Below are 15,479 nucleotides of genomic sequence, written 5' to 3'. Positions count from 1 at the left end.
CAATGTTATTATGAACAAGGGAAGTTTAAAATTTTTCTTAAAATCAAGTCATTGTGATATTTATTGTAATAAACTTTAATCGAAATTATACTTGTGCTTTGTACGAAGGCGATTTAGGTCATTTTTCGACTTTCAACTGATTGATTTTATCTACTACCCTCAAACCTTGAACCGCTTTGAGCATGGGCTCAAAACAAATTGAATCATCGTACAAAATGAAAAAAATTACTTAACTTTTAGTGAGAAATTTATTTCTTTTTATAAAACAAAAACTATGAATATTATTGCGGAAAATAGTATTTATTCTCTAAAATAAATTGTCACTATTTTTCAATAGAATATTGGTGCTCAAAGGTGTATATTAATGGGTTAACTCATAGTTCTTATTTATAGAAAAAATTGTACAAGAGCTTTCAATAAATAATATTTTAATAGAAAATACGAGTTCCACTTGAAGTAAAATTTTGAGGGCGACAACATGCACTAGAATTTGTCACCCATTGTATTATCAGGGCTTATTTGAGCCTTTCGTGTATTTGGTCTAATTAAATGTGTTATCTGAACTTTTATTCAACCGTTACAATTTATCTAACCCAATAATATAATAATATTAAATTTAATTTAAATTAATTTTTATATAAAAATAAAATAATCCATAGAATTGGTTTCTGAAAAATGATTTACACTTAGGGTCCGTTTGTTTACATGTAAAATGTTTTACGGAAAATATTTTTCGCATTTTCCTGTGTTTGTTTTACAGAAAATAGTTTGGTCAACTGAAAATGACTTACAGGTCAAGGTAAAATAAGCTCTTTTTCCTGTAAAATGACTTATCATTTTGAAAAGCCTAAGTCATTTTCGAAAAAACTCATCTATAGATAATTTTTATAAAATTAACTTAAATCAAGATTAATATTATTATATTGATAATAATTTTTTTTATTTTAAAAATATTAAAAATAGTATATTTTTCAATATTATTAAACATACATATTTAATTATTTATATTTAGTCATATAATAAATTATTAATATAATTTATTAAATTTAATATTTCAATTTTATTTTAATAATAAATAATAATTTTAAATAATATTATTCAGATATACAAATATTCAATATTAATATTTTAATAATAAATATTTATTATATTTATAAATATATTAATAATAAATGTTTTGTAGTATAAAGGTTAAAATATGTCATAAGTCTATGTACACTTCATGATTTGTAATTTAGTCTTTATACTTTTATTTTCAAGAATTTAGTCCTTAACTTTTCAAATTTAAAAATTAAGTCCAATTATTGATATTGTTAAATTTTTTGTCAATTTTATTGATGTTATATTTTAAGTAAAAATACTCACTTAATAGTAATATAATTAAAAATAACATTATAATGAATCAATTTAATGAATATTTTTAATATATATAAAAACAATGTAAAATATAAAATTATACATAAAATAAATTCAATTAAATAATAAAAAATAAGAAAATTTCAAATATATTTATTTAATTAAAAATAATTTTTATAAAATAATTTTAAAAAATCTACTAAACAAACCTAACCTTAAGCTAATTTCACCGCTCAAATGGAGCAGTAAAAGGTGAGGGTAAGCTTTTTTTGTCCTTAAGCATACTGTAATTCTCATAGTCTTCCCTGAGTTCTCACTGTCTCAGGGACTGCAAGGGAAGTAGCACAACACTACAAACTCGCTGCTTCCAACAACCCCCTTTCTTTCTTGACGGATTCCCCCAAGCTAATTTCATTTCTCTCCATAAATCCCCCCTTCAGATCTCTCATCAAATTATAACCACCAGCACCATGCAAAGTGCAGCTTTTTCTTTACCCTCTCCTTCTTCACATCCTTATCTGAAGCCCCGGAATTTCGCTTCCAATCCTACATTTTATCCTATTCACGTCGCTTCCAAAGGTCGTGATTTTTCTGATTCTGCCAATGCCATCTCCATTCCTTCTTTCCCTAAGCGATCCTGGTCTCTCTCTTCCTCCTCGCCTTTTCCTCTCAGGGCCTGGACCTCCGGTCCTTCTCTTTCTAAACCCAGTCCCCTTCAACTTAGAGCAACGGCGGCCGAGAATGCCGGTGAAGCCGGAAAGTCAGGTAGCTTGCTTAAGACATTGGAGCTTGGTTTGCTGTTTGGATTATGGTACATTTTCAACATCTACTTCAATATCTACAACAAACAGGTTCTTTTTTTTTTTATCTCCTTTCTTCGTGAAAAACAACTTAAAGTTTCCTTAGGTTTCACCTTCTATTTTGTTCTATTTATTTTTTAATATGACATCAGCTGAAATTAAGGTGTAAAGAATCTTTTGCTGGAAAAGTAAATTCAGTTGAAATTCTACAGTTCAATCTAAATGATTACTACACATGCAATCGAATGAATTCTAAGTTATGAAAGATTTTATTTAAACGCCGTTTTGTCGAAAAAGGAAATAGCGATTGGTTGCAAAGCAAATTATGTTGAAGAATTGAAGATAATAATATATATATATATATATTTTTTTTTGGATAACAAAATTATTATATGGATGTTTGATCTAGTGTTGTTATATTCTAGATTCGTGCTCATTTCTAATAAATTATAGTATTGTTTTATCAGTTTTTACTTTTAATTTTGGTAACTAAATTGAATCTCAGAATATAATGAAGAGAATAAATTGTGATTGAATTGTGTTTCGTTGTGCACAGGTTCTGAAGGCCTTCCATTACCCTATAACTGTCACTGCAATTCAGTTTGCTGTTGGGACAATACTTGTTACTATAATGTGGACTTTTAATTTGTACAAGAGACCAAAAATCAATGGTGCTCAGGTATTTGGACTGTTTCAGTGCCAATAGTGATTCTTTTCTGAAATGATACTGATTCTTGAACTTTTTCCTGCCAGCTTGCCGCTATTCTGCCACTTGCTGTGGTGCATACCTTGGGCAACCTCTTTACGAATATGAGTCTCGGAAAAGTGGCTGTTTCGTTCACTCACACGATTAAAGCTATGGAGCCATTTTTCTCTGTTGTGCTTTCTGCAATGTTTCTAGGAGAGGTCGGGTTTCCTGTTAGCTTTTCTTTGGTCAATTCTTTCTTTTTCACATTCTTATCTATAAATATCAAAACATAACATCCTAATTTAGATGGATAAAAAAATTATACCTGTTTGAGTTTCCTTTGCTCTTCAATATCTCTTGAAGTTGTTCAAAGTGTTATTTCATGTTGGCTGTTCTAACCTGGATTATGATGTTTTGTTGTTACAGTTGCCAACTCTTTGGGTAGTTGCTTCCCTTGTACCAATTGTTGGAGGAGTTGCACTTGCATCTGTCACTGAGGCCTCTTTCAATTGGTTAGAAAATGCATATGCTAATACCTATATTTAACCATTGAAATTCTTTCAAGCGCAGTGTTGTCAAGGTGTGCGTCTAGGTGTGATTACGCCTTAGTGCTAGATAACAACACCACCTCAGACCCTCCCCGGTGAGTTGCATGCCTGTTGCACCTAGGCATGCTCTTCTAGAAGGCGATAAGCATAAAAAATGCCTGTCTGAATGAAGTTCTCTTTACTTTCTTTTAGTTTCACGTTTTTCATTAGATGTACCTTTACAAGTAAGAAAGGGATAGCATCAAACTCTCTACTTTTTAATAGTTGAGTATTCAACAACAGTTGTAGATCATAAGAAATCATGCATATCGACCAACGGAAAAATTGCATGTTTTGTGAGTGAACTAGATCACTCTTTAGACACACAGAAGCACTTACAAAAATACATACATATTATGCTTTACTTCAGCAAGTAAGTGCCTTGTTTTTTCCTTTTTCACTTTGCACCTGAGGCAGTACAAGGGTTTTAGCACCTAAGATATACTTTGTGCCCATGACAACACTGTTCATGTGCAATACGTTTCTGATTCTGGTACTGAGATCATGATATCAAGTGCTTATTGAATTTGTTACCTTTTTAACTTTGAGTATAACCTTTGCTTTAATCTATAAAGGGCTGGATTCTGGACTGCAATGGCTTCGAATTTGACAAACCAGTCTCGTAATGTTCTCAGCAAAAAAGTCATGGTTAATAAAGAGGTTATTTTACTTCATCTTTGTTGTGTTTGGTCTCTGTAGTGCTAACTCTGTCCAAGTGGCATTTCGATCCACCATTTGATCCATAGAGTGCAACATGGTCTTTTTATAGTTCAGATCTAATTTGGGACTAACTTTAGTATTGGCACATAACTAGATGTTATTATGTGACAGGAGTCGATGGACAACATTACCCTCTTCTCAATAATAACAATTATGTCTCTTATCTTGCTATCCCCTGTGGCTATCTTCATGGAGGGTGCCAAGTTTACCCCTGCCTATTTGCAATCTGCTGTGAGTACACTCAATCAGCTAAAGTTGCTATAATTACCCTGATTTTGCATTTGATTAACAAGTCTTGTTGAAATTTTCTTCTCATTTGGTTATGTCTTTATCTTGGCGAACAGGGTTTGAATGTTAAAGAAGTTGTTGTAAGATCTCTACTCGCTGCTCTTTGCTTCCATGCCTATCAGCAGGTGAGGATGTGTTGGGTGTTGGATGGTTTTTCCTGTCTTCCTTAAGAACTGCATACTTGAACATGAAGTCATTGGTTTCTGAATTAGAACTGTGGGGAATGAATAAGAAAAAAAGGGGCAACACTTTGCTAAGGTTCCTTAGTCAAAGCTTGAGAGGATTCTTATTAAAAAGTCAAAATCAAAACCAATAAATTCACAAATCTTTTGACATCATGACGCATGCAAAATTTTTAATAATTTGAATAATTTGGATATTTTATTTAAATGGATCATTTTATTGAAATTTTTTTAAGTTTTTTCTGATCAAAAAACAATCTATGAAAAGTTTGTGCCTTGATATTATTTTTATTTAATGTTTTACATTGTTCTCATTATACTCAATCTATCTGCTTTAATTTTCAAATTTATTTGTGTAACCAAATTTGAAAAGAAATCCTATGTACTTGACCTAAGGAACCTTGGCTACACCCTTCTTTTGAAAATAATGGAGAAAATGTTGAATGCAAGATGAGTTCAGGAAGTATGTTGGATATCCTAATGTCCCTTTGTGTTTTCTTGTTTTGTTTTTTTATGTTGAATTCGTTTTCGATCGATGCCAAAACCTTCTTAATGTAACCTTAATTTTTTTCTTCACACATGATAGTAAGTGCAAAGCTAATTAGTTTTCGATTGTAATCATGCAGGTTTCGTATATGATATTGCAAAGGGTATCCCCTGTTACTCATTCCGTAGGCAACTGTGTGAAGAGGGTGGTTGTTATTGTCAGCTCTGTTCTATTCTTCAAAACACCTGTCTCACCTATTAACTCTCTCGGTAAAATTTACATTCCACTTAGATCTTTACTGAGAAGGTCTTTTTTGTTCTTGTTTGTTTTGGTCCTTTTAAGGCTTCTATATAATCAAGATGTTATTCTGGTGATATCTTGGGCAGGCACTGGAATTGCTCTTGCTGGAGTGTTCTTGTACTCAAGGGTGAAGCGCATAAAGCCCAAAACCAAGGCAGCTTGAAAGTTTAGCCGGTAAGTTTATATTGGTTTAGGAAATGTTCAGTGGCATTAATTGAAGGACATGTTTGAAGTTTAGGCCAGAAAAGTAGTAGGCTTGGTTTGATTTCTATCTTTTAAAAAAAAAATAGTTTTCTAATTTTTGGTCCATATTCGTCAGTGGGATATTTCATTTTTGGAATGCCACTTGATTTTAGCAAAGAGCAAATGTAGCTGAGAAAAAAAAATATCATTTTTTTGGTTTAAGCTTAATGACTTTCCTGATGGTTCATTGTTTTGAATTTGGGTTGATTCCACTTTAGGAGACTTAAACAGTTTCAAATTATATAAAACTAGAATATGTCGGCTCACTACGATCAACAAAGTGGGATTAAATTTTTAGATATGGTATATAATAATTTAATTCTTAAATAAACAAACTTGAAATTAAAATATTGAAATGTTCAAGCTATACAAATTAAAGTTATTAAAAAATTCAAATAATTAATGAGGTGAAAAAAAACATAATATATAAACACTAGTATTCCTATCACATGCGTATGTATCATGGGGTTAGATCTTTAGTTTTGCAAACTGTGCAATCTTAAGCGATTTGTTAGGTTCAAATCCTGTCTAAGTTAGCCTATTCTCGGAAAATGAGAATTCTTGTAGAAATTCTAAGGTACTGAAGCAAAGTGGAAACTCGAAAGACAAAAGAAGTTACAAACAAACAAAAATTCACAGAAAAATAGCGCATACCCAATGTTTGAGTAAATGTTCTCAATAGTATTCAATATTATGAAGGATTACAACCAAGTGAATACAAATGAGGGGAATGTTTTTATTTATAGATGATCTCTCCAAAACTAACGCTATAGGTTGAGTTACATTGACGATTGAGATTTGTGTGTATCTTCAAGATGAGAGTCTTAAGAAACTTAAACTATATACTCTGCATTTTTAAGATTTACATTAGTTACCTTAATAATTCTAGTAGTAGATGGGTTTCTCTATGGGTTCCACTAATTAGGTTAGTTTATGTGGGTTAAATGAGTCTCATTTAATAAGTTGACCTCTATGGGACGTTCTGTGCACAATGTTCACAGGTTTTGATCAGTGACATGTGGCATTCTCCCCCACCCATTCTAGCAACACCGTTGTCGCGTCCTCAGGATGACATTGGTTTGACTCATCTCAAAACGGTTTCGATGCCTCGATTGATTGCCAACTACTCTCTATTAGGTAGTTTTACCTCTTGAAACATTTGCCTCGGCTTATGTCTTTGTTGCCGCCTAACTTGCACTGTATTTTTCTCTTGTACATCTTGATTGTAAGAGGTCACCGCTTTTACTTGCCCCTGTTATGACTTGTCTCGATCGGGATCCTATTGATTTACACAAATAAGCTTAGGCATGCCTTATTGAACATTGGGTTCACATTGAGTCTTGCCGCTAACTCTAGTTTGTAAGTCACTCGGCTTACTCGTTTTTAAACTCTGAAAGGGCCCTTATGTCTTTGTCAAGCTAATGGTAAGTCATAATGCAAAACACTAAATATGTGTTTGAGATGTACCTCGCTTCTAGCATTTATTCCCTTATTGATAACTCAGTAGGCTTAATCTTGTTATTCTACTCCTTTAGCATTTTCAAGGGGGTCTTTGTAGCACTCTGATTTACCAAGTTAATATTCCCACCACACGGAACATCCTTAGCTAGTTAGATTGTCAACAATACCTTAGTTCCACCTTTTGTGTCTCGACTCATCGGCATAACGCATTGTTGTCTTGAGTATCTAAGAAGCAAATACAATCTGCAAAAAGAATTATTAAAACATCAATTTTGTCAAGAAAATTCAAGTAAAGCACGAAATCACAATCATTTAAGTGAGTTACCTCAAAGTCTTCTTTACCTTTTTATTGACCAATTTACAACTCAACTCTGTGTGCTATTCCCACAGTTGGGACCAATTAACCAATTAAAATTCTTGATATTCTTGGTTGATTTGCTAATCGAGAGAAAAAAATTACCTGTGACTTTTCTCGATATAAACAGATCTGACACCCTCGTATCAACAAGAACACTTTTTCTTTGACCGGCGATGTTTCAACAGAGTGTAGAACGATTTTCTCAACTCAAGGAGTGGTGCACGCTAGAGATCAACTTCCTAGGCATGCACCTGAAAGATGAATAGTACAAAGCGCAATCCCACATCGCCTAAATGCTTCAATAGTTCTCGAATGAAAACCTCACGAAATGACAGGTGCAACAGTTTCTCCTAATTGTAAACTACTTAAGTGAGTTCATTACGAACCTAACGAGAATAATCAGTCTCCTCAAGAAACCATTGAAAAAGGAATCGTCAGGCCAGTGAACATAGAAACACTCAAAGGCATAAAAACACTGAAGGAAAATATTACAGTGATCCCAACTTTAAAGATTCCCTCACAAGGTGAACAATCACACAAGATTCTGCACACAAATGCAAGTAAAAAGTTTTGGTCTGCAGTACTCTTTGAAGAGATAGACGGAAGAATACAAATATGCGGATATAAGAGCAGACGCTTCAAGGACTTAGAGATCTACTACCACTCCACCTTGAAAGAGATACTAGCGGTAAAATATGGCATTCAATAATTTGATTTTTAACTGATCGGATGTCATTTTAATATTGAATATGACATGGCAGCCTTTAGCCAAATGCTAAATTTCAAAAAGAGACTACCCAACGCTCAACTCCTGAGATGGGCACAATGGTTCAGCCAGTACAATTTTACCTTCAAGCATATAAAAGGCAACACCAACATCGTCTTGGACATGTTATCCAGACTTCCTCAGCCTAAACTAATATCAGTCATCGCGTTTATGGGTCCTTACCATCCCCAATGCTTTTCCTCTCCCTCTTCTTCAAACACCTCCACAACCTCAAACCTAGACTTGCTTTTCCTCAAATGACCTCTTAGACTAACTCCAAGTGAAATAAAAGATGACATAGGTCATAAAACCCTTGAAGCCAGAGCCAAACAAATGTTCTACCATTAGTCCAAGGTAATAAAAAAACACAGAGACAGTGTTATCAGACCCATAGGCATAAACCCGGAATTTTCGTTCCTCCACCTCTTTCACACCCTGCACTACGAAAGCCTCCTAAAAGAAGCACTCTCACTGTTATGGTACCTAACCCAACTTTACACAATCGCCATTGAGTTTCCAACAAAGAACATTCAATGGGTGGTCACAGGACGTTCCACAGGGAACACCCTTAGAACCTTCCTAGAATGGTTCTCAACCACTGAGACATGGAAAGATCGACGTGAAGATTACATCGAAGAAACCTACATAATATTCCTCTTCCACAGGGCCCTACACGAACAAAAGATTCACACCAACGACAAAAACCCATACTAACTTCTTCTATTCCCTGTACGAGAACCCTTCATGAAGCCAAAATGGTACAAAGGTATTTTAACTACCTTGTGCATCAAGAACAAAGTCCAACCCTCGAGCGAGTTCCAACTTCCAAGCATACAAAGAAAATCCGTAGGAAAACTATCCTAAGAGGTACGTGGACGAACTAGTACAAGACATGGAATACAAGTGAAGCATGGAAGATAAGTAAGAGAAATTGTGTTTCTTGCCAAGACCCATTAAAAACAAGGCATGTGAACCTACCGATGTTGATCACATCAAAGGTCACTTCCTTCCTACGTAACCCATATTGGACAAACTAAGGAAACTACTGTTGACTCGTTCAAATTCGTAAACCTCCTTTTAACCGATTGGGTTCATCAAGCCTATACACTGTGCAAGATTGATAGATACCAAACGGACGACAATATTGTGGACGATAAAAGCTTCGCAACAGCAGTCGAAGAAGTTCGAGAGTATCAAACAGGAAATCCTGTAGAAGGAAGATCTGGATATAGTTTGTGAAGTTATAGGATGAACAAACACGACAAATATGTCATTCCGGAGAAGACAAGCCATTTTCGAGACTTTTTCGTCTTGTTATGTATTTTGTCACGTGGTGTGTTTTATTGTGTTCTACACCGACCATTTTGCATGAGAAGTACCTGCCATTCATCATGTAGTGTCATAAGTGTAAAAGTCCACGTTGCGTAATAAATATTTCTTTATGTCATGTATGATGTAAATTCACTATTCAAATGAATAGTGAGTTAATTGGTGAATAGTGTTTGTTTTGTTCCTCAGTTTAAGAAATTGCCTATAAATAGGCAACGAGTCTTTGCAGAAGAGGAGCTTTTTTAACTATGTTTTGCTACTTTAGATATCAAATTGATATAAAGAAAATTTAAATACCAAAAATGATAATCAAATACAAGTTTAGAAATTAAATACAAATTTAACCCTTTAAAACATGAAATTCAGAGATGCAAAAGTTGGCAATTTGATCATTCTGCAATGTTGAAATTAAAATATGTTAATTTTGCTAGACCAACTCAAAATGATTGGTATAAATGGGAACATAATATATATGTGTATATATATATATTCTCCCTCAACAAGAGATCAAAAAAGTGTATATAACAGAAATTAAGAAGCTATGCAAACAATGTAGTGGTATAAGCCAAGACAAAAGTAGCATTTACATGGAGTTGATAAGCAACATGTTGAATGTCCCTTGTCTCAAGACTGGCTGCCCATTATCCAGGTTGCCATATATATAAAACTTCCTGCAAACAATTTAGTAATGTAGTGCTTAAGTGCTTATACTCCTGGTTGTGTTTTTTTCGTATTATAATTATATTTTAATTATTTTATCATATTAGGCTTAAGAATTGTGATATCTTAAAAAATTTAAATGTATTTATTAACTAAGTATTAAAATATGTTTTATTTTAAAGAATTTGATCCTTATACTTTTCAGATTTAAAAATATAAGTCATGTTATGTTAATATTATTAAAATTCTTGTGTTAAATTTAAGTTCATTTTTCTTATTGCATGTTTATCAAAGGAGTATTTTTTATTTCAAAATGTCATATTAGTAGTGAATTTAATAGCATTAATTCAGAAATTTTGAAATTTAAAATAAAAAGAAAAAATTAAATTTCAAATAAAAAATTAAATGTAGAAAAGATACCTGCTAATGCGACTGCCAATGATAGTGTCATTTTACCGGATGCTGAGCTTTCTGCACAATACAAAGTTTGATTACTTCAAACATCCAACCATCAAACTAACCACATAGTTACACAAATCTGGTAGGCGAAGTTAAAACCCAGCCAAACTCAACTGGAACCTTAAGAGACAAATGTTTGGAAATATTTAGGTAAAAGTATCTAAGAAGTTCTTATAGTAAGAGTTAGATTGTATTTTTTATTCAAAAAAATTAAGTAAATTAGTCCACATATTTTAAATTAAAGAGCAATCTACTACTTTTAGTTAAATTTTTTATTCATTTTAACTATTAAAAATTGATTATGACTAATAAAATAACCAGACAGGTAGAAAGATCAACTTTTAACTGTAAAAATAGATGAAATTTTTAATAGAAGAATTAATTTACTCTTTGATCTAATGTGGATTAACTTTTTTTTTTTTAAGTAGAGTGGGCAAACTCGACTCTAAATACGAGGGCCTCGATGGTATTTTAACGTACTGAATCGATTGAACAACAAATTAATGGCATGCATAGGTTGAATACATATCATACATTTGAAAATTTTCAAACTGATAAACCATCAAATTTCTTATAAGATTCTTAGGAATATATATATCTGACCTGAATCACAATTGGTGGTAGAATTGAAGCTGCCACACATGCACAACTGGTTAACCCCGTCGGTTCCAAATCCACATGCTCCACCAGTGGCCTCACAAGCTCTACAAAACTCATCGTTTCCTTGAACTGAATATTTCACTCTAATCCCATAAGACCACCCACCTGCCCCATCAACTCTCAGCGGTGCTAGACTATACGCACTACTATACCCTTCACACTGCAGCTTGCTCAGATTTATAGCCTTGATTGCCTCAAATGCCACCGCACAACACTCTGGCGGCCCTGACCCATAAACTGATCCTACCTTCTTGTGACCAATCAGGCTCCATGCCGGACAATCATAGTAGTCCTCGCATCCCATCCCTGATACATTCCTACATGGCAGATGCTTCCCAGGGAAACCCTGGAACAATGGTGATTCAGCTGAACAACCTATGAGCATGAACACGTTATCAGGTGTTGGATTGAAATATGGCGCTCGCCATTGCTCAACGGTGAAGCCGTTGCCTCTACCGCCTAGAACGATGGTGTCACATGTTGACATGTGGGGGTCGTGTAATGTGAGTGCTTGATATGCATAGTCTATATCTAGGACCCTGTATGACCCTGAACTGATATGGAACATTAACACATCATTCATGCAGAACAACAGGTCTCTAAAACCAGGATGACCACAGCCGTAATCAAGAGAAAATGGGTAATCTATGGTAATATTTCCACAATATGATCGACATGAGTTAGCTTGATTGGTGGCAAAACTAGGTGTAGCCAATAATGCTAGAAAACTCAAACAAACAGTGAGCACGAACAGTAAAGTCATGGCTAGAGAGTGGGATAGGGAATTGCATTTGGATTGGAAATTTATTTAAGAAGAAAGAAAATGGAATAGTGGAGGATGGAATGATACTTTGCTTGGAGAGGAGAGGAAATGTTGGGTTATGTGTGTGAATAAATGATGCAGAGGGGGACTTTATTCACATGATATGTTGAAGAATCTAGTTACATAAATAAATAATTTTATGGGTTTTTGCTTCACTTTTTTTTTTTTTTTTTGTGTGTGTTATGCTAACTTTAGAATGCTTTTTGAGTTGACAGATTCAAAAACGTCATTAAAGACTTGTTTATGGATTTGCTTTATAACCAATAAATGTTTTGCTTCTATAGCTCTTATTTGAGTGCATGTTTAAATTAAAATTAAAATTATTACAACTAGAATTACAAACAAATTAAAAATTAGAAAATCCAAACTATAATTAGTTAAGAATTGGAACAATCCACACTATAACTAACTAAAGGTCTGTTTCTGTTTGGTAAATTGAAAACTTAAATAATGAAAAATTAAGTATTAAACTTTTACTGTTAAAATTTGTAAGTGTTGAATTTATATTAAAATTTTTGGTAAATTAGTAAATATAACTACGTTGTTTGATAAAAATAAATTATTTATTTTTAATTTTAATCTTATTAATATAATATTTTATATTACTTTGAATAATTTTAGATAAATATATCTATGGTAATTTAAATATCTTATTTAAAAAAAATAATTTATTTTAAATTTTAATAAAATAAAATCTCCTACATATTTTGGCTTACTCATCTTAATCAATATTTTTTTGTTAAAATTTTATATTAAGTAAAAAATCAAAATGATAGTCAATCACATTCTAAATTTAAAACTTAAACATAATAACACATAATGATATATAATTGTACATGATGTGAGTTTTATTGTTAAGGTTTAGTGGAATGAAATGTTTTATGTATTTCTAAAAAGATAAGAGGTTAAACATGCAGTCAAGTGGAAAAGAAGTTTAAATTAAAGATACTTTAATTTGAAATTTAGGCTAATTGCAGATGAAAGGCTCATGAAGCTTAAAACAATCATCATTTTATTTCTTAATAATCACTATTTTCTTTATAAAATTTATATGATTTATTTATAATTATACACTATGGAAAAAAAGTTAGATTCCATAAAAATTAAAAATTAATTGAGTCCCTATAAAAAAAAAGTGCTTAGTGACCCTAAAAAAATCAATTGGTCAATTTGTTAACAAAAACCGTCAGTTGATTGGTTTGATCGTTAACTTTGTTGATATGATTAACGGAAATCACCAAAAATTGTCATGTAATAATATGTTGACATGACATGAAATAAAAATATATATATTTTTCAAATTAAAATTTCAAAAATAAAAAATAATTAAAATGTATATATAGAATGAAATGGTTGTCTAGATTCATTTTGGATAAGCGTAAAATTTAAAAAATTAAAAATTATTAAAACAAATAAAATATGTAAAAACTAAAAAAAATATAAAAAATTTATAAAAGAATAAAAAAATCTCATGTATTTACTTAATATTAAAGAGCTGTTGTTGGGTGATGATCAGCTTCAAGAACTATTGATCAAATCAACTGAAAAAAGAAGGGCCTGCTCGCATCGATCAAATCAATGTAAAGCCGAGTCACTACCCTAAATTTGAAGCAATATTTGAGAGCAAAAGGGCAGATCAAGCCTGCAATTAAAGGGGTGAAGTTACGGGTTGAAGATAAGAGATGCCGTTTGGCTATTGCTGCTATTAAGTGCAGCCCCATGGTCATGGATCATATGATAAAAATATGGTGGTGCTTGGTTTCTAGGAGCTACGAAACATATGGACAAATTGTAAGATGGAAGCTTTTGGTAACTTTTTGTATAAGGTCCTTGTATTATGTATTTTTTGTAGATATAATCTTTATAATTTGATTTTTTTGTCTTTTATTTTTCGCAACATGTATTTTATATATATATATATATATATATATATATATTAAATTTTTAATAAATAATATTTTTAAGTTTTTGCACATTTGAATTTTTATATATACTTCAGAAATTTTTTTACATAACATTTGATTATTTTTATAATTTTTGAAGTTTTTAGTCTTGCACTCTTTCAAAATGAATCTGAACAACCATTTGTTTAAGTTCATTTTAAATACACATTTAATTATTTAAAAAATATATTTTTGAAATTTTTTTTTTTAATTTTTGCTGGTGTGCAATGCCACAATAATATATTATCACATGACAATTTTTGGTGGCTTCCGTTAGCCACGTTAGCGAGATTAACGGTCAAGCCAATCAACTGAAGGTTTCCATGAATAAAATAGGCCAATTGATTGTTTTTGGATCACTAAAAGCTCAACTGGATGTATTTTTTCATAATGACCCAATTTATAAAAAAAAAACATGAATTTTTTTTGAATAATATCATTATAAGTTTTGATCATATTTGTTCTTTTTTGATATAATACCTAAAACTACCCATGACCCCTCCCAAACCCATAGATAGGAGGATAATGAGCTTTAGTGCACTCAAATCCACGTCCTCCTATATTGACAGGAATATCTATGCCAATCAAGCTGAAACTCAATTAGCAAACATGAATAATTTTTTAAATGCTAATTTTTTAGCAAAAAAGTCATCTCTATTTGGTGGAAACATTCGGAGCAAATTTTTCATTTCTATCCAATTTTAAAATTTTTAAAATAAATTTACTTATTTAGTTAAAATAACGAAGAATTTCAAAATATTTCAAAAGATAATTTGAGTAACTCAAATCCACCTATAAAATTTCACTAAAAATGATTTTTTTAAATTTATTATAATCTCCTAATAAAATAAAAACTTAAACTTCAAAATATTATTTTATTTAATTCTAATTATTTTTATTTAACTTAACATATATTTATTTTAAATTATGTGTTAGTTTTTATTTTAAATATTTTGAGATAACAAACTATTTTAAAATTTCCTTAATCAAATTTGCGAATTGATATTTTAAAAATATTTCCAAAGTGTTATAAAACTTAAAAATAAGATTCAAAATGTATTGAATCTTTTGTAAATATTTTAAGTATTCTCAAGACATTTCAAAAATATTATAAAGATAATTTCAAGCAATTTTTAGACTAAATATCCATGCCTAGCTTGTAGATATTGATACTCCTCAAACAATGTCTAATAGCACTTTCTAGAGTGGTATGGTATCAATACCTAGCCTCCAAGTATTGATATATTGGAAGTCAGTAACTATAACACTGTCTAAAAGAGTATGTTATTAATACATGTTCATCAAATATCAATACATCCTCATGAGGTACCGATATCTATCTTGAAAGCATCAAAACTCAAATACATTT

At 31.6% G+C, this 15,479-nt stretch overlaps 2 protein-coding genes across 4 annotated transcripts; one reads left to right on the top strand and one right to left on the bottom strand.

Annotated features, from left to right (window-relative positions):
* The first annotated feature begins 1,584 nt into the window (after positions 1-1,584).
* LOC108484010 (triose phosphate/phosphate translocator, non-green plastid, chloroplastic) lies at positions 1,585-6,971 on the top strand. 2 transcript variants are annotated; one of them, XM_017787613.2, is made up of 10 exons: positions 1,591-2,207; positions 2,713-2,835; positions 2,910-3,062; positions 3,271-3,356; positions 4,007-4,091; positions 4,263-4,382; positions 4,496-4,564; positions 5,248-5,377; positions 5,495-5,582; positions 6,653-6,971. In XM_017787613.2, the coding sequence occupies exons 1-9, from the start codon at positions 1,827-1,829 to the stop codon at positions 5,569-5,571; spliced, it is 1,224 nt and encodes a 407-aa protein (XP_017643102.1). In that variant the 5' UTR covers positions 1,591-1,826; the 3' UTR covers positions 5,572-5,582; positions 6,653-6,971. The 2 variants fall into 2 exon arrangements, with proteins under 2 accessions (XP_017643101.1, XP_017643102.1); XM_017787612.2 differs by lacking the exon at positions 6,653-6,971 and having other exon boundaries at positions 1,585-2,207; positions 5,495-5,848.
* A 2,721-nt stretch (positions 6,972-9,692) lies between these two features.
* LOC108485778 (uncharacterized) lies at positions 9,693-12,225 on the bottom strand. 2 transcript variants are annotated; one of them, XM_017789625.2, is made up of 4 exons: positions 11,288-12,225; positions 10,646-10,696; positions 10,153-10,236; positions 9,693-9,959 (listed from the first exon to the last, which is right to left on the bottom strand). In XM_017789625.2, the coding sequence occupies exons 1-3, from the start codon at positions 12,105-12,107 to the stop codon at positions 10,190-10,192; spliced, it is 918 nt and encodes a 305-aa protein (XP_017645114.1). In that variant the 5' UTR covers positions 12,108-12,225; the 3' UTR covers positions 9,693-9,959; positions 10,153-10,189. The 2 variants fall into 2 exon arrangements, with proteins under 2 accessions (XP_017645114.1, XP_017645111.1); XM_017789622.2 differs by having other exon boundaries at positions 9,693-10,236.
* Positions 12,226-15,479: the final 3,254 nt, after the last annotated feature.

This window comes from Gossypium arboreum, chromosome 7 (genome assembly GCF_025698485.1).
Source record: "Gossypium arboreum isolate Shixiya-1 chromosome 7, ASM2569848v2, whole genome shotgun sequence".
Classification (NCBI taxonomy): Eukaryota; Viridiplantae; Streptophyta; class Magnoliopsida; order Malvales; family Malvaceae; genus Gossypium; species Gossypium arboreum.
The sequence above is the reverse complement of the archived record's forward strand: the minus strand, read 5'-3'. Positions and strand labels throughout refer to the sequence as shown.